Source organism: Cupressus sempervirens, chromosome 4 (genome assembly GCF_028749045.1).
Source record: "Cupressus sempervirens isolate cs-2001-9-10 chromosome 4, ASM2874904v1, whole genome shotgun sequence".
NCBI classification, from domain to species: domain Eukaryota; kingdom Viridiplantae; phylum Streptophyta; class Pinopsida; order Cupressales; family Cupressaceae; genus Cupressus; species Cupressus sempervirens.
In genome coordinates, this window is record NC_143121.1 from 918,392,202 (window position 1) to 918,417,836 (window position 25,635).

Below are 25,635 nucleotides of genomic sequence, written 5' to 3' on the forward strand. Positions count from 1 at the left end.
AATTTTAGTGATGTGTGGTGTGAGGGTTTCAGCACCCCATTTTAAGGATTCATCTTGAAGCCCATCTATATCTTGTGCTTTACCAACAGCTAACCTCCTTATGCCTTGAATAATATCATTTTCGTTGAATAACTCCCCTGTAGTCTCTGTTTCCATGGTTCTACATTCTCCTAGATCACACTCGTAGAGAGTCTTGGTGTATTCCATCCATTTGGTTCCTGTTATGTTGTTCTCTATCTGAGTTTTTCTCTGCTGAAGCTCTTTCCAAAACTTTCTCTATAGAAACGATACAAGAAGAGATTAAAAATTAAATATCAAACATGAAGGCAACAGTTACAAGAGGACCAAGAAGATTAGAATAAGAACCATCCTTCATATAGAATGAAGAAAACAAGACAAAAAACTGCCCAATCAAAAACAAGAATATCAAAACATATATACATGAACGGTTGACGGAAGAAGGAAAACATACACACCAAAAATAGTGAGATCAATATGATCGAGTGAATACAATAATCAAAATATGGGGTCGGGCCACTAGGATGCCAATATACTGAGAAAATTGGGACATGATCTACCCTTATATGAAGGACAAATCAAAATAGAGGAAACTGACAGGATCTCAGCCACATGTAACAATAAAAAATGCAAGACAGGACCTCCAAAGATTAAACAAAGATACTACAGAAATATTTCACGATGAGAAATATGTCAATCGAGCACATAGCCTATAGAAAGTCTTAAACTTTGAGGAAAAATATATTACAATAGATAAGAGAAGGGGCTTCCTTAAATGTTGATATCATGCTTGGCTTTGATACCATGTTAAGTTTTGAGACTAGAAATCAATGAAGATAAATTAGGAAAAAGAAAGAGACAAAACTAAAACAATAAACACCAGAATTACCCTAGGAAAACCCTTTTAGAATGAAAGGAAAAACCCAACCACACAACAAAAATATCAATTTGTTGATCATCAAAGTTCAAGTGTGCAATGTCTATCGGTAGATGCGATATATATAACTTAAGGAGAGACTCTTCACATACTAATCGAAGGTCTCTCCAAATTCTCAAAATGTGACTCTTTATTACAATTACAATTCCAATTCTTCGAATTTCCATGCCTCAATACATGTAGAATGAAACATGTTGTTACATTTAGTATTACAAAAAATACAAGTGACATTTTCAGCTAAAGGTTACAATATGGTAATAACATCCATATTTCCATAGATAAAGATCTCTATCACAGCTACAATCTTCAACACTTTTAGTATATAAATTCAATTTTATTCAAGAGCATATAGATTCAATTTTACAAGATGGTGTAATTTCATATTACAATAAAAAAATAACATTACATTAGAACATTCTATAATTTCATTATATTCTTGCATTGTTTTTTGACAAATGAGTTACTAATTTCTACTTTTTAATAACTAAATAGAATATTCATTTAATTATAAAAAAAAATTATAATATTTTATTTCTATTATATTTTAGCTTTGTATTTAATAGAATTTATTTTTAAAAAATTGTTTAATTTCTACTATACTTGTAGTTTTAGATTTATTTTAAAACTAAGTGATGATTTTTTTTTGTAAATCAAAATTTAAGTTATTTTAAAACTTAATATTTCTAGTCTTAGAAAGTATGCTTTTAAATGATAAAATATTTCAAGAAAGTAAATTCAGTAATAAATAATATTAATTTTTAAACTTCTTTCATTTCTAATAGAATTAGAGTTTAGGGTGTACCATGGTTTAACATTATGACTATGATTTAACTTAGGATTTAAGATATAGGGTTTAGAGTATATTGTTTTAATTTAGCATTATATGATTTAGAGCATAGTGTTTTGATTATGATTAGATTTCAACATTTAAAATTAGATTTTGGATCAATAATTTTTTAAATAAAATATTTTTTGTCCTTTTTTAAAAAACATAGAACCTTATCTTCAAAATTTAAAAATTATATTGAAGAAACATTAAAAAAAATCTTTAAACCAATATAATTAGCACATCAAGTCAACAATAATATTTATAGAGATATAATCTAGACCAAATTTAACCATTAATCGTAAAAAAATTGCAACCTTAACCCTAACCTTAAATTGTACTTCTAGTCCTAACTTTAGACCAATACCCTCATCATAAATACCAAAATCTAATTTTAAATGATGAAATCTAATCATAACCCTAATTTCTAAATCATAATCTTAATGCTAAATCAAAACACTATAGTCTAAACAAAAAATCTTAAATCCTATGATAAATCATAGTGGTAATGTTAAACCCTAATCTTAAAAGGTTCACCCTAAATTATAACCTTAATTTCTAAACTCTAACCATAAATGATAAACCCTAATCCCAAAGTTAAACTATACTCCTAAATCCTAAACAAATCTTACATGTAGATGCTAAATCCTAATTTATAGAAAAATGATGTGTGTGTGTGTGTGTGTGTGTGTGTGTGTGTGTGTGTGTGTGTGTGTGTGTGTGTGTGTGTGTGTGTGTGTGTGTGTGTGAGAGAGAGAGAGAGAGAAGAGAGGGAGGAGATAAGGTCAAAAGAGACAACAAGGAGGGGTAGAGAAAGAGAATAATTAGGGCATCAAATGGATGAAGAAGGTGATAGAGAGAGAGGATAACAAGGGTAAAAAATAGATGGACACATAATGAGAAGGGAGGGAGTGAGAGAGGGGAGAGTGAGAGACACAAGGTAGATATAGATCGGTAAATAGAGAGAGAGAGAGAGAGAGAGAGAGAGAGAGAGAGAGAGAGAGAGAGAGAGAGAGAGAGAGAGAGAGAGAGAGCGGGGGGGGAAGAGATGAGCTAGAGAGAGACAACATAGAGGGGTGAGAGATGAGGTAGAGAGAAAGAGAATAATTAGGGAATTAAATTGATTTAGTGATGGGGAAAGGAGGGAGAGAGAAGGGGAGCATGAGGAGATGCATGAGGTAGAGATAGAGGGTAAGTAGGGGAAGAGATGGTGAGAGGTGGGAGAGGATAGAGTGAAAGAGAGTAATTAGCATTCAAGATATATGAGGGAAAACAAGAGAGAAGAGGAAGAGGGAAAGAGACACGAGATTTGGAGCTATATGGTAATTAGTGGAAAGTGATGGTAACAGATCGAGGGGTATGGGAGAAAGAGGGAAGGGGGTATGGGAGAGAGAAGAGATGAGGTAAATATAATAATTAGGACATAGAATAAATGAACATGGTAATGGAGAAAGGAAGATGGGATAATAGAGAGCGAGAGAGGAGGGGCAAAATAAGGGGAAAAGATGTCAAGAGGAGGTTGGGGAGATTTAGGGAAAAAAATTAATTATAGGGAGAGATATGTATGTGTGTGTTTGGGAGAGAGAAATGTGTGAGAGACGTGATGTAAAGATATGGGAAAATGCACCAATTTGTGGTGCAAAAAAGATGACATGCATTTTTTTTTTTTCAAATTTTCAAAAGTGTGCACATGCTATGGCTTGGGCTCTTGTGGAGCCCAAGACATAGCACATGTGCACTTTTTAAAACACTTATTTATGTGCTACAACCTACAGTCCATCTTATTTTTTTGGTTTTCTTTTGTTGGTTGCCTTCTCTACCCCCAACAATGTGCATGCATTTTGTAGAGGGTGAAATCTTTTCTCACTCTCCTCAAAATGCCTCATCATCATTGGAGATCAAGATCAGGATCATCAAGTATGTTTTCTAATCTTATTTTTGCATTGTTTTGTATTTTATAGCATTGTATTGTATGTTTTCTTAAAGTTTTGCTTCAAGTTTGTTTATTTATTTAAAATGCAATTGGTTTCTTATCAGGAAATGTGAATAATCAACCACCAAAATCCCCAGCATGATCAACAAAATTAAAATAAAAACCCTACACAAAATCAAAATTAAAACCCTTGTGAGGAAGAGCAAGAACCTCTGCAACCTCCATCGATTGAAAGACCTCCTCCTGGAACCCAAGACAATATAATGAATGAAATAGAAAGAGGTAAAAATGAATTAGAAGCAATCAACAGTAGGTTAAAAGCTTGCGGGAAAACTAATCCTATGACAGCACAATTGGCATCCTCCCTTGAGTCCATTATGAGCCATGTAGCTTTTGTTAGTGGTCAGTTGGATATTTGGTGTGTTAAGAGATAAGAACAAAGAAGATATTATGCAAACAAATTATCCTATGAAGATGTTTAAAAAAGGACATAATGAAAGGCAACATATGTACATTGTTTAAAAAGTTAGGAGAACAAGACATTTTTGAAACTACAACTAAAAGGTTCTCCATCCACTGGTGCATCCATGATGATATTAGAATAACTTTTGTGATAGATGGTGGATGGTCTTTGATGCCCCTCCCTACAATAATCATGAGGTTCCAATATATTTCTTAAAGAAATTGTATTATGAATTTGTCCTCGAGGAGATTCCCAATTATTTTGGCGTGTTAGATTCTTAGGGTGGAGGTGGGAGTTCGTCATTTGAGAGGTTGGGGGCACATCATGAACCTAATGTAGTTAGGGCACCTATTGTCAAGCCATAGAGTGAGCATGTCATTATTCCTTCAGTTGTGAAGGAACAAGTAGAGACCAGTACTCTAGGGATTATCAACACTTTGACACAGACTCTCATTCATTGTGCAAGTCCATTAGTTGAGGAGGAGCCTTCTTTGTGCTGCAGTCACATGTGCACGTCATGTGGATCCTTATGCACATTTGGATGTCATGTTAGAGACACTATGAATGATGGGCTAGTCACTGATGACTTCCTGAGTGAGACATTTGGCATTGACACACAGGTAAATTACAATAATAATAAACTAATTTGATCACATTTATGTACGATGAATAACTATTAAATTAGCATGTCTTGATATTGTTCAAAATTCAAGGTAAGAGTGTTGATGGCCCTAGTATAGATTCCTCGACCCCATTTTATGTCTCATTGATGAGTCGACAGGTATGTATCAATTTAATCATTTAAATTAATACATATATTTATTAAGTAATCATATAAAGGATTGACAAAAAAAAAATTCCATGTGCATTAGTTCTCTACTAGACCATTGACATTCACAAGGGACTCTGAGCCTAGGCATGATACGAACTTTATAGAGGTACATATGTTTCATGTTAATTTAATTCATTTGATTATATTGTATTCTATAAAAAAAAAATGTAAATTGTATTATATGATTTGTAGTTGTTGACGTCAGAGACTCCTCCTCTTCGCTAGTCCATCGATCGTGGAGTTGCTACCATGATGGCTAATTCAGAGCCATTAACCAAGGTATGAAATAATTTTCATAGTTTTAGTTCTTATTTATAATAGTTAGTATTGAAATTTCAAATGGTATTTATAAGTATGATTGAGTGATTATATTGATTGAATTGTTGTAGGGCCTTGTTACTCCCGATCGTCTATGAGCCTTTGAGGTGGATATACAGAGTGACTATTTGATGGAGGTAAGAAAATAATTAATTTTGTGTGTACATATATTTGATTTCAATGTATAATAATTATTGATTCATATATGCTTTTTTTGTATCAACTCTAGTTAGAAAGGAGCCTAAACAAGAGGATGAGCAAGCATGTGAGGAAGACCCCATCATCCTCATCATCTCCCTCCACGCAATGACTAAAGACCTCTAGGGATCTGTTTCCTTCCCCTCATTGGAATGAGAAGATATAGGGATGGACACATGTATAATCATTATTGGACATATATCTTGGATTTTATGTTAGTGGACATATTTGACATACATTTGATGTATATATGACTTTTTATATTTGACATATGACATATATTTGATGCATGAAATTATTAGACTTACAACATTGATGCATTAGTTTGTTCATGTATGACATTATTGGTTATCATAATATATATCTTGTTTTTCTTGTTTATGTTTTAAGTATTTCATGTATTTCATTTTAATGTATTTTCCATCCAAACTAAGGGTAGGAATCATTATAAGCTTTGATAGTATATTTTGACATGTGAATAAGGCTATGATATTAATTTGTATTTAGATTGTACAAATTATGAGTACTTTTGATTATGAGTAACTTATTTGGAGTTTTTGTTGGGATGAGAATAGTGAAACTTGAATTCTTATTACTGTTATACAATTAACATTGAAGTTTGACTCTTGAGTTGGCTGCATTATGCAAATGTCTAGGCTTGAATCTTAGTGTCATCATAAACATGTCAAGAGTTCATTTATGCTTTATCTTCTGAACATGAGAAAACTTGAAATAAACTTTTTAATTTATTCATGGAATTTTATATCAATATTGCTTGCTTATCCATCTCTTCGAGAGCTTCATTCATGAAAACACATTATATATGCTCTTCTTATGATTCCTATAGCTATAGTTGATGCATTTTAACTTTGATATCTTCTTTTTGTCATTATCTTGGTGCAGGGCACCTAACAATCCTTGTTTTGGCTTTGTTTATATTTTTGTTTCTTTGAGGCTTTTTGTGACTCTAGCCAAGTCATGGTGGTGTGTTGGTGTGCTTAGATCAATTTGGTTTGACTAAGACTTGTTTAGGTATGTACAAGCTAATAAACACTAGGGGGGACAATAGGTGGTCAAAGTGGGTCAAAGTCTTTAAAATTCATTGGTAAGTGAGATATGACCCAACTAGGTCCTAAATAGTGATTTTGCATCTTGTTCAAGTGTTTGGAACTCATAAAATGTAATGTTGGTTGATTAGGATCCCAAATGCCAAAAGTTGGTAAGTTGCTCAAATGGGTCTAGGGGGAAAAAGGAGGCATATTGGTTACCAAGGAGGGAACACTATGTCCAAACAGCTTTATTGAACCTATTTGGTTCCATTCAAAAAGGTTTCAAGGGTCTAGAAGTCAAAAATGCAAAAATTGCAATGTGGTCAGCAACTTTTAAAGGTTGTTCCACAACATTTTGTGCAAATTTTTAGTTGTGGCTTGGAAGGAAGGCAAGATGGTTAGTTTAATTGAATGCAAACTTGGGAGGTCCTATAAGATCTAGAAGAAGATAAATCTACTGGTTGGATTATGGAAGAGTTCATTCTTGAATTTGAATACAAATGTTTTGTCACATCTCCTTTAACAGTTTTTGGATTTTGCAAAGAAATTTTGAGATAATGGATTGAACATTGAAGTTTTACCTTGGATTAAAGAAATTTCTTCATTAAACTTTCCTTTTTGTGTTCATCTATTAAGGTTTTAGAAATTGTTTTAAAAATACCCTGTGTATTGGTCCTACCTAGGCAGCCCGCACAAAAATGACTCTCTCATGAGTTCCCACCATGGAATCATAATGGAACTAAGGGAAATGGGAGAGGACACATTTTACATAATGTATCATAAAGATTGGGCCCTTCAAATGGAGTTAGCTAATTTTTCAGTGATGCCCAAGGAAAGTTTTGGATACTTGGCTAGGGAATTATAGTGTTGATTTGAGGAGTTTAGGGTTTGAATGTAGATGACAGTTCAAACCAAATTTGAAGAAGGTAGAGGGATGAGAAATGATTTTTTTTTCCAAAGGAGGCCTCCCCAAGAACAATTTTTATACCCCTAGGATGTCATCTTCAACTTCTTGTATCTTTTTCATTCTTCCAAGTATCGACACACAATATTTAGTGACTCTTAGGGTCAATTCTATTTGACGTGCCCGAGAACATTTGAGTAGTCAATGGGATGAAAAAAGATTAAGACTAGAGTTTACCTAGCCACTTAGAGCTAACGGAGAAGACAGTTTTGTCTCGTGATGAACAGTTAGAGAGATTCACCAGTTGGCAACTTTCTACTGGCCAATACTACGAATTTCAGCATCACCTAAGATGGGGCCACAAAATCAAAATGGAATCCAATCTCCAAAAAGAGAGATAGGTTATTGTAGGTATGGACAACATGATCTTGTAGCATCCAGAATTGCATCTATTTCTTGCACGATATGTGAGATATGCCCCATCAAAGATCGCTACCCTATGGCATTTAGTGACTCTCAGGGTCAATTTCATTCAGCGTGCTCGAGAACGTTCAAGTGGTCAACGAGGTGAGACAAGATTAGAACTAGGGTTTACCTTGCTACTTGGAGCTAATAGGGTAGAAAGTTCAGTCCCATGATGAATAGTTAGAGGGATTCACCAGTTGGTGACTTTGTACTGGCCAACACTACAAGTTTCAGCATCACCCGGGATGGGGCCACAAAATCAAAATGGAATCCAATCTCCAAAAAGAGAAAGAGGTTATTTTAGGTTTCAACAACATGATCCTGTAGCACTTAGAATTGCATCCATACCTTGCACAAAATTTGAGATATGCCCCATCAAAGATCGCTTCCCTATGGCATTTAATGACTCTTAGGGTCAATTCCATTCAGCTTGCCCGAGAATGTTTGAGCGGTCAACAAGATGAGACGAGCTTAGGAATAGGGTTTACTCAACCACTTGGAGCTGACATAGTAAATAGTTTGATCCCACGATGAACACCTAGAGAGATTCACTAGTTGGCGACTTTGTATTGGCCAACACTACAAGTTTCAACATCACCCGAGATGGGGCCGCAAAATCAAAATGGAATCAAATCTCCAAAAAATGAGAGACCTTACTCTGGGTATCAACAACATGATCTTGTAGCACCCAAAATTGCATCCATACCTTGCACAAGTTGTAAGATATACCCCGTCAAAGATCGCTGCCCTATGGCATTTAGTGACTCATGGTCAATTTCATTTGGCATGCCTGAGAATGTTCATGCGATCAAGGAAACGGGACAATCTTGAGACTAGGTTTTACTCAGCCACTCAAAGCTAATGGAGTAGATAGTTTGATCCCACGATGAACAATTAGAGAGATTCCCTATTGACGACTTTGTACTAGCCAACACTACAAGTTTCAGCATCACTCGAGATGGGGCCGCAAAATTAAAATGGAATCTAATCTCCAAAAAAAGAAAGAGGTTATTGTAGGTGTTGACAACACAATCCCGTGGCACCCAAAATTGCATCCATACCTCGCATGAGCTCCAAGATATGCCCTATCAAAGATTGTTGCCCTATGGCATTTAGTGACTCTTAGGGTCAATTTCATTCGACATGCCCGAGAATGTTCAAGTAGTCAACAGGACAAGACAAGATTGGGACTAGGGTTTACCTAGCCACTCAAAGCTAATAGAGTAGACAGTTTGGTCCCACAATGAACGGTTAGAGAGATTCACCAGTGGGCGACTTTGTACTAGCCAACACTACAAGTTTTAGCATCACCAGAGATGGGGCCACAAAATTAAAATGGAATCCAATCTCCAAAAAGAGAGAGGTTTTTTTAGGTGTCAACAAAATGATCTTGTAACACCCATAATTGCATCCATACCTTACACGAGCTTCGAGATATGCCCCATCAAAGATTGTTGCCCTATGGCATTTAGTGACTCTTAGGGTCAATTTCGTTCAGCGTGCCTCAGAATGTTCAAGCATTCAATGGGAGAGGACAAGCTTGGAACTAGGGTTTAACCAGCCACTTGGAGCTAATAGAGCAGACAATTCGGTCCCACAACGAACGATGAGAGAGATATGAGCAAGATATGTATGCCTAGGCCACTTTGTGCAAGATATGAGCAAAAGTTGCTAATTAGTAAAAATTGGGTCTTTTTGAGTTTTTGGTCAAGATAGCCTAGGATAGGTGTTTTTAGTTGTTTTTTTAATAAGTTGGAACCTTTTCCAAGTCCTAGAAGTGAAATCTAGTGAAAATTGCAAAAGTTGCACTTTTTGTGCAAAATTACAAAATTGAAAAGTTGTAAAAGTTGCTCAAAAATGCAACTTGGTTGGAAAGGAGTTATAACTATTTAAATAATAGTTGTAACCATTGGAATAGGCCTATAATAGATAAATACCTCATTTATGAGGTCTGAAGGGGCATATTGTATGGATTGGGAGAAGTTGCAATAAAGGATTTTGAGTTTTGAAGTCTTTTTTTTTTTTTTTTGTATGTTGGTCATACTGTATGGATTTTAGGGTCTGATCTAATGATTGTCTAAGAAGGATATTTGACTTACCTTTCTTTTTCTTTTGGTTTCATCCTTTTAAGTGTTGTTTTTCTCAAGTTATTCAAGATTTAGTGCAGTAGGGTTTGTAGGACAATTATTTTGTGCATATTCCATAAATGGGCCCCTAACTACAATCTCTATGGTTGGATTTTCATGGCCTCTTGGTTAATGGTATTTAGTAGGGTCCTTTTAATTATTTCAGGGTTTCAAGACTGGAGAAGAAGTTTTTCTATTTTTCCTAACCAGCCCTAGGTCAAGTACCTAAGAGTATTTGACCTTTTGGACGTGTTATTTGTAGTATGATAGGAGATAGAGACCTATTGGAGGTCAGATCATTTTGAAACAAGTTTAAATAAGGTTCTTAGTCATTATTGAGTGTTGAGTGTGTTTCCATGAACCCATTTCCTCTATGTTTAGACTTTGTAAACCAAGCCTAACTTGATCAATTAGGTCTGTGTTGCCTAGTGAAGGAAAGGGAGTGTTGGAGTGGAACTAGAACATGGTGCTTTGGTATTTGCTACAACTCTTAAAAGGGTATCCAAAACTCTGACTTTTTTGGGTCTTGTTTGGGACTTTGAGAAGTTAGATCCTAAAAACCTCTTAAGGAGGGTTAATAGGGGCTCATAGGGGTACTAGGTGAAATTGGGGTTTGAGACATTTTGCAAGTGTAGGAATCAAACCATTGGTGTAGTTTGTGTTGTCTAAGTTCTCTAAGTCCATTCCATACCTTAGAACCCTTCAAACAAACCTTTATGGTATTTTTCCAGTATTGACCTAATTGTGGGAAATAGGTCCTAAAACCATAAATTGGGTGAACTTGGTTCTTTATCCTTGGATTCTTGGTGAAGTTGGATGTCTTGTTTCTCTGATCACAAAAAATGAGAGAGGTTATTGTAGGTGTCGACAACACAACCCTGTAGCACCAGCATTGCATCCATACCTTGCATGAGCTCTGAGATACACCCCATCAAAGTTTGTTACCCTATGGAATTTAGTGACTCTCAAGTATTGCCTTGTGGTCTGACTTATGAACCTTCCAAAGAGTCTTATTATGTGGTTTTCCTTTATATTTTATCAAGTGTACATTTGATGTAACAATAAGGTTTGAATAATGAAGAATCTTCCTCTCTATTTGTCAATCCTTGAATAACCACTTAGGGTTCTTCATAGAATATCATCTAAGCCATGTATCGGTTACAACCACCACACCTATATGGTACTCTAAACCTTCACCATCTGTAACCAAGTGATCTAAGAAAAAATTGGCCTAGACACAACGACACAAATAAAAATATGTCCCTTCTTCATTGTCTTCAAGTTCAATAACAACAAAAACATGGCCTACAGTGATAAATATACATAATGTGGTCATTAATTCAGCAAATACTTAGGTAAAAGTTATAAAATTACATATTGAATTTACATATATATATATATATATATATATATATATATATATATATATATATATATATATTGCAAGGTTGCACTAGATTAGACAAGCAGTCAAATTCAATGGATGAGTCCATCTCTACCATTTTCAGTGCTTGTGGGGGATGATAGGTGTCAATTGGGTCCAAAACTCGTATATCCCAATTGTCCACTCATTCATTTGACTCACACTCATCCCAATTTTTATCTGCACATGATGGACAAAAGCATGCTATTTTTCGTGTGTGGATACTCCATGAACCTACATCAGAGCTTCTAAAAGAATGCAACACACTTGATCATGTCAGTGTGCAACAATCCTCATATGGTACAATGTTAGTATTATCTATCAACCAAAAAAATCTACGAATCATAGACTCACCTTCCTTACTTGGACCCATTGTAGTGTTACACCACTGGATGATGCATTTTGCATCTATTAGTGTTGCTCCATCTTTGTACTTTAATTCTTCACCAGCTAAGGCTCTTTTGATGCATGCACCTGCACCATCATGCTCTCCCTTTCCATGACCAACCTCTGTGAAAATTCACATATATTGAATTCTAGACAACCTATGCATCTTGCTCAACTAATAGAAGATACATACATTTTTGAATTGAGATGCGCAATTGTCTGACCAAATAATGTGTTGGCGATATAGTATGCCCCTATTAGCCAAATCTCCATAAAATAGTTGAAAGCAACCATGTACAAACTCTGTAGTATGTGATCGATCATCACTGGTATAAAAATGGTACTCCCTCAATATCTTCCTATCATCCTCTATACTTGTGGGTGAATGTATGTGTTATCTAAACCAATATGGAAACCTATTGAGAAGTATAATACTTTGCTTGTACCTCATTTTGTGGTTGTAGTGTGTAGTTCTCTATGAAGTCTACAACCGAAACAATGGTATCTAGTGAAAATGTATCCTTGCACAGCTTGAATTGCAAATCCATCCATCAAGCTCTATGTGTATGCCTTGCATACTCGTAAATAATGTTTTCACGAAAAATCTTCATGAACTCATACACTAGAATCTTTTCAATGACTAAATCACATCTTTTCTATGTTTCCCATCTTTTAGAGCATATGTCACTGCATTATATTTTTCATAATCTACTATTTTATTTTCAATTGCATGTGTACTATCCATATGTTCGCAAGTTAATAAAAGTTGCAAAGAACCACAAAATAAGCATGTACCATCCAAGCATGACATCTTGTAAAATTGTTGACCATCCACTATTTCATATAAAATGTTGGATATGAATTCTCTTGAAGATTTAGATGGCTCATTCATGTCACAATCCTACAAAACAAACTTAGAATGCAAAAATATACATATATGCCTAAAAACATCAAAATAGTTAGAAAATTCAATATGTATCCTACAACAACAAGTTGTGTGTGTGTGATTTATCTTCACATAAAAAGGTTTACCCATCTCAAAAAAAATTTGACTTATTCGAATTTGAGGATACATACTAATAAATTTTGCAAAAAAATGTGTCTAAGTTGAGTCCAAAAAATGTTTCGCATGTCGATCGTGATTTTGGTTACCAATCCTCCTTACAATATCTTTTTGATTAGAGGAGACACACATGTTATTTGTCCAAAAATCTTCAATCAATGATTTCAAAGCTTCACTAATTTTTTTATCCTTTTGCAGTAGTCTACTGCTAAATGTTGATAACTCATTTTTTTTTGGATCTTCCACTCTCTCACACCTTATCATGGCTCTCCTTAAAGTACCTCTACTAATTTTCAATATTTTTCTTGTCTTTCTCATGAGTCGAGATTTTTTCATTTGGGTACTCACTATTGTCGATGTAAGTACGCATCTTGTGACATAACTATCTTTGGTGTGTGATTTAGAACCCACTTTGTCATATGCACTCATTAGATTCTTTACAATATTTTTTTCATTTGAATCATTCATCATTCTTAGCCCAAGAATCTTCATGATAGGCCTAAATTTCAAATTCTTCATCATTTCAACAAATAATTGGCATTGACCTGTCATATTTAATTCTTCAAAGATTAATCTCCACATACGATTAACTTTTCTTTGACAAGTATGCTTGCTAATATTGTTAGGCATTGATTTCAAAATGTTAGTATCAATATCAATCAAATATTTTGGTCTTCAGAAATAAATTCTAGAAGGTGTTATAATCTCTTCCATTCTCTCAACATTTTGAACATCAACATAAGGTTGAGTGATTTGCATACCTAAAAAAAAAGATGATGTGCCTTGGCAATAAGATGCAAAAGATGAAATATTACCTACTTGATATGTTGATGTTGTGCCTTCAACATGACATGATGGAGTGTGTACATCGTTAGATGTAAAAATTAGCATCTCTTCAACATGAGATGATGATATGACTCCAACATTGGAAGATGGTGTAGCTTCACAACTCAATTGTCTTCTTGAGCATGAGTCTCATTCGTTCTCTTTCTCTTTCCAATTCTTCCTCTTTGTTTCTTTGTATTGGTGGCTCATGTTTCTCTTCGAAAAACAATTCTTTATTATTGCATTGCAATTTTCTTTGTTCACGTAGTAGTTTCATTTTATCTCTTTTAATTGTCAAATCTCTCTCCCTCTCTTCCGTTGTTTGAGTTTTTGGTTTCTTCCTTGGCATGATGATGATTTATATATGTCAAATTATTCAAACATCTAAATTACTTACAATTTGTAAATAACAAATCATTCAAATACATATACAAATTACAATTATTTCAATGAATACACAATATATATTAAATTTGTAAAATTATAATGAATTATTCATACATTAAAATTTCTAACCATTTCCAAATAACAATTTATTCAAACATACAGATTTCAATGAATTCACTATATATTAAACAACTTGTCAAATTATAATGAAATTTGTCTCTATAGTAACAAAGAATATTTAAAAAGAAATGTAATAACCTTTTCTATAGAAAGAATTAAAAAATTCTTCAAATAATGTATCCAATGATTGAATTTGGTGTTTGCTAGCTTCCAATACCATGAAACTTGTGTTTTATGTCAGAACAGCAAAATAGATAGTAGACAAAAAAGAAAATATGGGTCAGTAGGGACCCAAACTTTCTTTGTAACCATTTTTTGGTATTTTTAGTATGCACTATAAAGTGTGCACGCACTGTGAAAAATCTCTCTCCCTATCCCACCCTCTCCCATCCCCCTCTCTCTCTCTCTGTATATATATATATATTCATTTATCTATCTTGATCTTCATCTCCATATTTCTCTAGCTAAATCTCTCTCCCACTCCTCTTTTTTACTATATATTTCTCACACACATCTCTCTCTCTCTCCCTTCCTAGCGCACCCTCTCCCATCCCTCTCTCTCGCTCTCTCTCTCTCTCTCTCTCTCTCTCATCCCCTACTCTCTCTCTATCTCTCTCACCCTCTCTCATCCCCTACTCTCTCTCTCTCCCTCTCTCTCCCTCTCTCCCTATCCCACCCTCAAGTATATAAAAAATGATTGATTTTTCTTGTGTGCTCTCCTTCAAGTTTCCTCGTGGTTGAGCATCAATAAAATCAAGTTACATGATATTGTAGATCTTTGTGTTAGATATATAACCATAAAATTTATTTCGAATTCATACTATTTCAAGCCTTTCAACTATAATTTCTTTTGAATGTATGTTCATTTTCTCTCAAAAACCAACATGTACTAATCAGAGTGTAGATTTTAGCTCATTCATCAAATTTCACACCAACTTAATTTTTTAGAAACTAGACTCCATTCTACACACTTTGAAAAAAAAGTGTTTACGTTAGATTAGTTTTCAATCATTTATAGGGGGAGCACATAGATATTTCACATTTTTTGGATGTGTCCAATTACAAAATTCATTATAAAAAAATACACATTATAAAATTACCCAAAAAAATTGGGATAAACCACACGATGTTAGGTAACTTTTGACCAGAGCAATTAAAGAAATTTCAAAAAAAAAAGTTAAAACTTTAGAGGGGCCAAACTTAGCACTATGTTATGTTTTTTTCTGAAAAAATAGTACCACTTTCTGTGGCCCCCTTTTTTTAGGACCTAAAACTAAACCATTTTGAAAAAAAATTACTAGTTTAGAAACTAGATTCAAAGGACTACTACTTTTGTTTTTGTCATATCTTAAAATTTTGAGCGCTATCTTCAAATTCTCGTCAAAGTTCAAAAATTGTTGATTTTAGGAGAAAAAAAAAAAAAAAAAAGTGGCCACTTATACCCCCCTTTTGGCACCACAACTTGGTGCACTTATCCATTTATATGGTATTTAGGAGAAAAAATAACTAGAGGGCAAGGGAGATGGAAGAATGGTAGATGGGGTAGTGGGAGAAACGAGGTAAATATAGAAAGTGGATAATTAAAGCCCAAAATAGATGGAGACATTAATTATTTTATTTTGTTAGAGAGAGAGAGATAACAATTACCTTATTGTATACCTCACTCTAAACCTAATCCTAACAAGGTACCTTTTTGCTAAACCTAATCCTACATTGCTAAACCTAACCATATTCTTGATGCTAGGTGTAACTGTAACCCTAATTCTAACCCTAACTCAAAACCTAACCCTAAATATAATTATAACTATCATTATGATAATAACCTTCTTGTATGCCTCACTTAACCCTAATTCTACCCAAGTGCCATGTTGCTAAACCTAAGTCTAACTATAACCCTAACGATATTCCTAATGCTAAGTCTCACTATATCCTAATTCTAACCACACACCCTATCGCCAAACCTAAGTCTAACTCTAACCCTAACCATATTTCTAAAGATAAGTCTAACTATAACCTACTTTTAACCCTACAACAAACCCTAACCCTAAATATAAATCTAACTATCATAACAATTACCTTATTGTATTCCTCACCATAACCCTATCCCTATTGCTCAACCTAATTCTGATTGTAGTTGTAACAATATTCCTAATGTTAAGTCTACTTGTATCCCTATCCATAACCGTGTTCCTAACCCTAACCATACAACATATAAATTAATGGTTACATAATTCAAAGTTAAATAAATGACTAACATTATACTAAATTGAAGAAAACTAATCAAATGTTCAAATTATGCAACTAAAACAAAATATAAACAATATTGCTTAAATAAGTAAAAGAATAATTTTATACTAACCTTACAAAAATAGAGCTAATAATTGCAATGTGAACCCTAACCTTAACTCTAAACATATCCATAATAGAGTTAAAAATTTAGACATTTTAAATTTTAGATAAAAAATATTATTATCATCTTGTTTTCTTCAAAAATATTTTTGATGGTGCGCGACGACTGCCTGCTACTAGCTTATATATACTTGTGTGTGTGTGTGTGTGTGTGTGTGTGTGTGTGTGTGTGTGTGTGTGTGTGTGTGTGTGTGTGTGTGTGAGTGTGTGTGTGTGTGTGTGTGTGTGTGTGTGTGTGTGTGTGTGTGTGTGTGTGTGTGTGTGTGTGTGTATATGTGTGTGTGTGTGTGTGTGTCGAGAGTCATCTTTCTTGAGGCACAAATTTTAATTTTAATCCTATGGTTTTTTTTGTGTGGACAAGGATTTGAATTAAAATAGGTGCCTTGAGAAGGATGACTCTCAGCATATATATATATAAGCTAGTTATAATTTAGTTGAGAATTTTATTTTTCTCATGTAATTACCAAGGGAACATATGGGTAAAATGAACCATTTTGGTTCATACAATTCCCATAAGAGGCATACATAAGGGATTGGATAAAAAAATTGCAAAGAGGGAGAGAAAGTGTTGTATAAGCATATTTGAATATGCATTAAAAACTTGGGAAGATTATTGTATCATCATATTTTGTGAGTGTGAGAGGGAATCTGAGAACTACAAGTTGATTTACCATGAAGTCTCAAAGTTTGATTTACATTTGGTTGGAACTTCATTCCCAATGGATTTCATATAGTGTACCTCTTTGTTAGATTGTTTGGATCTTCCTTAGCTTCTCCAATTAAGGATCTCTACAGGTCTCTGAGTAGGATTCATCCTTCCAAAAAAGATCTTACTCTAAGGAGAAGTATATAATGTATTTGTATGTTGTATTTGATCTTCCTTTAAAGCCCGATCTTTATCTATATTAAATGAATGGTTTGTTATGTTTCTATATATATTCTATGGCCATACTATGCTTGTGAAACATAAAATACCTTCTAGAATAAGTTTATATGAGTTTTGAATGATTGTGGCATGTTATTTCTTTGTTCCTACATAAGGACCTATGCCTCTTCTAAGTTAAATTTCTAGATCGATTTGATTTCTAGACTTGGTCTAAAGAGGTTTTTAAAAGGGATTTCAAGTATATCTAAATCGGGTCTTCTTTATATTCTACTATACCAAGTTCTGATATGAAGCAAAAATTATGAATTTTTAAAAAACTATATTTGTTGTCATAACAATTTTTTCACAACGAAGAAGTTATATATAATTATAATTTGTTTTATGTAAATTTTTCACTAGATTTTTTTTTTTTAAAAGCTAACAAAAACTCATAAATATTTTGGGGTTATAAAAAATATGTAAAAAATAATCTTTAATCCAGCAAATAAGAGATGAAAAATGATTGAATTTAACCTTCAATTAGTTGGAAAAAAAATTGTTTGCAACCTTTCAAACAATAAAATTTGTCAAATTTGCTCCCTATTTGCAAAATCTAAAACATACCCTAGATAACTTTGGGGGGTTAAAAAATACCGAGAAATTGTTTCTTTATTTGGCTAAGTAAAAATCCCTTAGGCAAAAATAAAAACACCATCATTTTTTTTCTTATTTCGATAAATTGAAAGTTCAATATGGCTTTCCTAAGCCTTCTGGACACTGTGGAACAATTAAGAAATAACTAAAATTACTAGAATACTACAAACACCCTAATTTCACAAAAATTATTGAAACAAAAACCCTAATAAATAAAAGGTTTCCTCATACTTTTTAATTATTAAAGTCAAATAAAAATACAAAAAAAAAAGAGCATAATTGATTTTTCAAAAATCTAGAGAAAAATTACTCCCTAAATCTCTCTAATAAGGAAACTAAATCTAATATTGTATTAGAATGGTTCTTACATTGTGTTAGAATTTAATAAGATGAATAATTCAAAAAAAATGAAAACAAATAGAAATATAATTAGTAATTTTGTACTTCTAATTTGATTGTTCTTATTTGATTGTGTGAATCTTTTTTAACCAATGTTAATTTAGATTATAAATATAATTACAAATATAATTGATACAAGATCCAAATATTAACATAAAGTTGGCCTTTTAACGAAGATTCAAATGCTTAAAAAAGGTAAAATAGAATGGAGAGAATGCAAGAGATAAATCTATACAATATGATTACGATGCAATAGAATACAATAAAAGTAGCTACAACCAATGAGAAAAGGCCAGCACAATAGCCTAAAAAGGAAAATCCTATTAAAGATGCCAACCCGCACTAAAAGTCCTATGCAAGTCTAATTAAGTATAAGAAAATCGTAGGACAATAAAACATATAACCAACTACGAAACAAGAGCTCTTGGTGAGTTGGAGTCCCTGCCTATTGTGATAAGTAAGAAGGAATTAAATTATTAGAATGACTGATTTGTGGGCAATAGCTAGAACTTTTTAATGATAAATAACAATTTTTTTTTTTTGCAATTAGATAGTATATGTACTTTCATAGCTACTTTACTAGAAAATTCTAAGGGATCACATAGTTAAAACATAACTTGAAAGACATTTTGTCAAAAGCTTATGTGTGTTTACTTAAAGAGTAAAAGTAAATCCCATGCAATGTTCAAATACCTATGAATTTGTGTTCCCCTTGTCCAACATAACTTGAAATTTAAAAATAATTAATAGTATAATAAAAAATATATAAGTTTTATTTTAAAGAACGACATTTAATGAAAAATCTATTTGTTTGTTATCTACCTATACTTAATATAAAAAACAATCTATATTCATATGAGCTCATGTTTGATAGTTTTCCTTAACATAAAGATAATTATAAAATATATATGAAAGAAAAATAATTCTATCAATGTTATTTATAATTATTATTATTGATTTATTTTATAATGATTATTTATAAGACTTGCAGGTTTTTCATTGGATAAACTATTGGTTCGTTTAAAAGATAAGATGAGAAATATGTAGTTAGTATTCTCCTTATTTTTTAACTTTCACTATTTAATTTTTAATTTATGCATTGTTGATCACAAAAAACAAGATCTAAGAGGCCGATTTCAAAGTTCGTGAAGTGGTGGAATACCTTTTTCGTTCTTTGATTAATTTTACTTTAACAACTTTTTTGCCAAAGTCCTGGCGGTCGGCACTACCGGCTGGTATAGCGGGAAATTACGAGTGGTATTGCGGGGGCGACAAGGATAATGACTAGTTTAGCGGGAACTTCTGTACAGTATTAAACTTCTATTGGCTAAATAATACTCAGCGGTAAACTTTTGTTCTTTACCAAGGAGGAAGATTTTCTGCAATTGCCATCCCATCTGGCTTGGGTTCACTCTTCAATCTCACTCTGCCTTCTTCTCTGCAAACATTTCTGCTCTCTAATAACAGCATGACAGGAACAGTTTCAATTCAAGTTCTCCTCGCCAAAAGTTCAAGTTTGAAAGAACTGGAATTGTCTGATAGTGGTTTGAACATCTCCATTGACTGGGTACCTTAGATTCCGCCTTTTTAGCTGGAGACACTGAATTTGAGAGGGCGTAAAATTGGGGGTCTGATTCCCAGCTGGATTTCAACTGAATTTGAAATTGAAGATGTGGATCTATCAGACGCTGATCTTGCGGGAAATCTTCGAAGTTGGGTATGGGAATTTTCGTTGAAATTGAGGAGTTTAGACCTGTCAAACAATCATTTGGAGGGTCCTGTCACTGTTAGTGTTACCTCAATCTCACTTCAACTACAGGTTTTGGATCTGTTTGTAAATGAATTGAGCGGCCCTTTATTGCTAGATGTTCATATGCGTGGACTACTAAGTTTGGAGATTCTTCTATTTGCAGACAACAAGATTGAAGGACCAATACCAGCTTCATTAGGGGCTCTGAAATCTCTAGTCATTCTAGATTTGTCCAATAATCAGCTATGGGGTGAAATCCCTAATAGCTTGTGTGAATTGTCATCTCTTCAAGTGTTGCGGTTGGAGAAGAACCATTTAAATGGACAAATTACTGTCGGCCTGGCCGACTTCTTGGAACTTATAATCCTCAACCTAGCAAGTAACGAATTGAAGGGTGAGATCCCTGAGGAGCTTGAAGAATTAGCAGGACTTGCGTCTCTGCATCTTGAGAAGAACAATCTGATGTCCAAGCATTATTGTCTGCACTCCAGCAAACGGATGTTGCACCCGCTGGGGTCCGTGGAGGTTTCTAGAGATTATTTTTGTTAATTTTGTGAGTTAAAAAATTAAATTTATTTCCACCAAAATTGGTGGTATCCAATCAAAAAATTCAACTAGCTGTTAAAAAATTAATTAAAAAATAAAGTGTTTTTTGAAAATTAATTGTAATGTGCAACCGGGAACAGACTAATAAATGCCTACACTAATATTGGGAAGCAGAATATTTTGTAATATCAAATGAGGCATCCACAAGTTACCATCTCCAAAATGAAGCAAGTCATTACGAAGTCCAAGATATCTATACGAATGTAATTTCTATTCGAAGATTCATTGATCAAGTCGTGTGAAGTCACTGATCATATTCTCAAAAAATTGTGACCGTATTGGGCATAGGGTTTTGCACAAAACCATAGCTTTTATCTTTTTACTTCTCTTTCCATAAATTGAAGTAGTGAGATAGTAGTTTGACATCCTATTATACATGTACACAAGCGTTGTATCTTGTTCGTTGTTGAATAGTACAATACTAGCTCTGGTAGAAATTTATTAAGAAATTTATCAACAATATTTATCCACATAAAACTCAAGTTGTGTTGCAACTGCACAATTCATTAATTTTGTATTTTCAATCATTTTATTTTATGATGATCTAGTATCAAGAAATAAATTAGAAATTTATCAAGAATATTTATCCACATAAAATTCAAGCTCACAATTTATTAATTTTATTATTAATTTTATATTTCCAAACATTTTAATTTATGATGATCTAGTATCAAGAAATAAATTTAAATTATGCCTGTGAAATAAATCCACCTCAATAATCATGAGAACCTTGCCCATTGCTAAAAATAGTGCAAATAAATATAAATATAACTGTGAATATAATTGATACAAAATCAAAATAATAATAGAGTAAGCCTTGGGAATCTCAAGGACAAGATTCATTAGTCTTGATTGATACTTTCTTGATGTAGCGGAGTTTTTCTTTTCTGGTTCTGTTCTCCAGGAGCTATTTTGAACCAGTTATTATTAATATAAATGTAATGTTTTGCCAAAAAAAAATAGAATAAGCTTCTTAAAGAGAATTATAAATAGAATTAGTAAAATGCATGAGCTAAATCTACAAAATGTGTTTACAAATAGCAACAATCAATGGGAAGAGAACCTAAGATAGTTAACCAAATAACCAACTACAAAAAAGGATAAAATTCAAAAATAAATACTAATATTTTTTTCTATCATACAACATATTCTCACACAATTGAGCTTAAGACACTAATTCACAGGTTCCAAGTTATCTTACATGTCCATGGTCTAGTTATATTATAATTATATTTTCTCACAGAATTGGGAAATGATTTCTTTTTTAAAATGAGTAACGAACTTACCACTATGATTAAAAAAAAACAATTTAGTAATAAAATAGACAAAGTGCTCAAGATGACCCAATAGTTAAACACACTCCAATAACTATTTTAGCACTTGTCGATTTACTATTCAATATTTTTCACAATATTGCAATGTAACACCAATACTAGGGTACGACAATACAGCGAGATGAGTTTCCAAGACGGAGGGAAAAGGACCTCATTGTCGGGGGGGGGGCGAGAGGCAGGGATGGGTGTTCTATATTATATATATAGAACTTGAAACGCTTGTTATGAAATGATGTTTCAGTAGGGCATACCAAATTAAAATAGTTGAACATTCAAAAATCAAAATTCAAAGAGAAATTCAAGTACCCATCCAAGTGGCAGCATGGTTGGGTACTTGGGTTTGCAAGTACCCAGTACGGGGACAGGTATTTCAGGGTTTGAGAGAAGGGTGTGAATCCCCATGTTACACTGCAATAGTACACCAATAATTAATAATTATGATTTTGAAGTTAATAACATTGACGAAGACTAACCCTAATTGAATAAAATGTATCTTTTAGTTCTAAAAAATAATGAATCATGTGATAACACATCAGCACACCAATAAAACATGGCTTAATATAACTATACATGTATTGGCCTCACCATACTTTTTGGGCTGTTTTGGACAGCATGACAAAAAGCACACTAATGCGGCATGGGATTTGGTGATGTGGCTCTGAAATCCTAATAATAAGTAGTGGACTTGTCAAGTAAGCTACCGTAAAAATAAAGAGTGATTTAAAACTGGCACATGAGATTTTGAGAAGCACAAAATTTAGGGTGTTCAAATACAAGATCCTCTCCACTAATAAATGAACTAGTCCTGTCAGAATCAAATGAATCAACATATAAGTGAACGATTCACCACTTTATAAACATGTATAACTCTGTCCAAAAATATCTATTCGTCTAGCTCATTATAAAGTGAAGGATGTGCAAACTCTCTCTAGGTCCATGTGGAATTGAAGACAGAAACCATTATCTACCCCAAGATACTCCAAATTACTAGTCAATCATGTGATGTAAGGATTGTTTACTAGCCAAAGGGACAAATATTATCTCGTAACTTCGAGTGTAGTCAAACACTTGCTATTTGATGTTTTGTAACCACTAACAGAGTTATATAATACAACACATTTTATTAATCATCCAAGAAAAACATTTCGAACCCACATAGGTTATAAAATTGATTACAAATATTCATGGAAAATTGCTTCACTTCTGTCTTAAAAACAGTTTCTTAGGATACTTGCTAACCCAGCAACTAAAATGTAAGCATGCTGAAAATTAGCAAGAACAGCTATATACCAAATTTTGAACTAGTTTATTAATTAAAGAAAATAAGTTAGCAATGGTCGACAATGATCTTAATGCACCTGTGGTGACTCCAGGAACAAGTACTGCAAAAGGAAAACACAATTACTCATTACATAGTTCAACTTGTAGACCAACAGAAGTAATGGAGGATAAAATATACCTGCATGATTAGCAGACACATGAATCTAACAATTTACCTCAAATGATTTGCCAGATTGCTCAAACTCAAGCATGCTAAGTGCCACTTCACAGCTTTGTGACACAATAGGTTCAAGATCTTTTTCATATTCTTTAAGTAACATAATGCTTTCGTTATCTGCATGATAAGTACCAAAGATCAAAAGACAGTAAGAATGAAATGATCTCATGAGAAGACTTCTATTATCTGCATGTTGAGTATCAATGATTCAGACTACTAGAACTGAATTTAACTTACCGAGAACATTCATATAATGTTTAGAAAAGGTACGGTTACACGAATGTAAAACTAACATACATGTATGACGTAGACAATAATTAATGTTTGAAATTAATGATAACAAAAAACTTGAAAATCAATGCAATGAACTGTTTACACCATTCTAACATATTAGTACTACCATTGATAGAGAGAGTACCACCAATCTGAAAATGTGAATCAGATCAAACACTGGGATAGCAGGAACACTTCTATAGATTTTCTGCTTTGCCCCTCTCATGTAAGAAATAAAGCTGCTTTCAAGCAGAAATCAATACTGTGAAAACCTATTGATAAATTATGAAGGCTCATAAGGGGGCCAAGCAAATGATTGAAGTACTTAGAAGTCATCTAATAAGAAGTTTTTTCCTATGTTCCACGGAGTTTCCGGGACGGGGACGTTTTAGGGGACGGGGACGTGTTTCCGGTACGGGTACGGGTCGAAGCCAAAATTTAGGGGACGGGGCATCAGGGGACGGCGATTAAAAACATAGGGGATTTTTTTTAATATAGAGACAAAATTCAAATATGTATATCATAACATTGATAAACCATTCACCATAGACATTTTAGAAGATAAATACATGGAATATTATCAAATGGCAAATACTAAGTGCTTCCATTATAACAATATCACATACATATATAGCAAAAATTAAAATGCCTAAAGGCTTCAAGTATCATGCTGAAATCAGAATGAAATAAAGAGAAGTCCAACTAAAATAGTTAGTAAATAGTAAATACCGAACGCAGTCTTGCCTCACTAAACACAATCTTTGCTCATTGCTGCTACTGCTCTTATGTTTTTTTCCTTCCTCTTAGCAAGTATGTTAAATCGAAAAATGAATAGAAGAGTTAGTGTTTTAATGGACCAAATATGGGTTGCATATTGTTATTATGTCTTTAAGATGACTAGGGGCCACACGAACAACAAAAATTACGAAAAAATGTTTGTTTGGGGATGGTTTGCCTTTACCAGATTGACTGGAAAAAAGGGGACGGCCAGCAGTTTCGGGGACGGATAGGGGACGGCAAAACTGTCCCCGATACTGCTGGCCGTCCCCAAGTTTCCTGCCCAAAAAAATTGGCCGTTTCGGGGACGTTTCTGAATTTTTCAAAAAAGGGACGTCGCAGGGTACGGCCAAAATCCGTACCCGCGTCCCCGTTTCGTACCCGGTACGGGTACTAGGGTACAGAGGCAGGGGACGCGTCCCCGTGGAGCATAGGTTTTTTCCATTTAGAGAATGTATATGGATATATCATATAAAGCATAATCCATAATATTTTTCCGAGACAGATTCAGAATTAGTCAAAAGAACTGTGGTAGAATACAGGTGAAGAAATTCACGCAAGCATATATGCTGGTCACAAATGCCCCTTCAGCATGAAAATAACCAGGTATGGCAACACTTCCAACCTTAAGTGGATATGTATGATTACTCTGTGTTGAAAATATATGCAACTGAAAGTAAATGCAATGCAAATTCATTTCCACTTTCTGATCACCCACATTCTATTATGGGAAAGGTGAGAGCATATATGCTGGTCACAAATGCGGCAATGCCCCTTCGGTGTGGAATTAACCAGG

The 25,635-nt window shown here is 33.6% G+C and overlaps 1 protein-coding gene across 2 annotated transcripts in view; it reads right to left on the reverse strand.

Annotated features, from left to right (window-relative positions):
* Positions 1 to 23,392: 23,392 nt before the first annotated feature.
* LOC149564397 (ARM repeat superfamily protein) overlaps positions 23,393 to 25,635 on the reverse strand; it is a 73,562-nt gene continuing 71,319 nt past the window's right edge. For both annotated transcript variants that reach the window (XM_089827452.1, XM_089827451.1), the window contains exons 6-7: positions 23,788 to 23,906; positions 23,393 to 23,673 (exon numbers count right to left, since the gene is read on the reverse strand). In XM_089827452.1, coding sequence (XP_089683578.1) covers positions 23,641 to 23,673; positions 23,788 to 23,906 — 152 coding nt within the window. In that variant the 3' untranslated portion in view covers positions 23,393 to 23,640. The remainder of the gene's footprint in view (positions 23,674 to 23,787; positions 23,907 to 25,635) is intronic.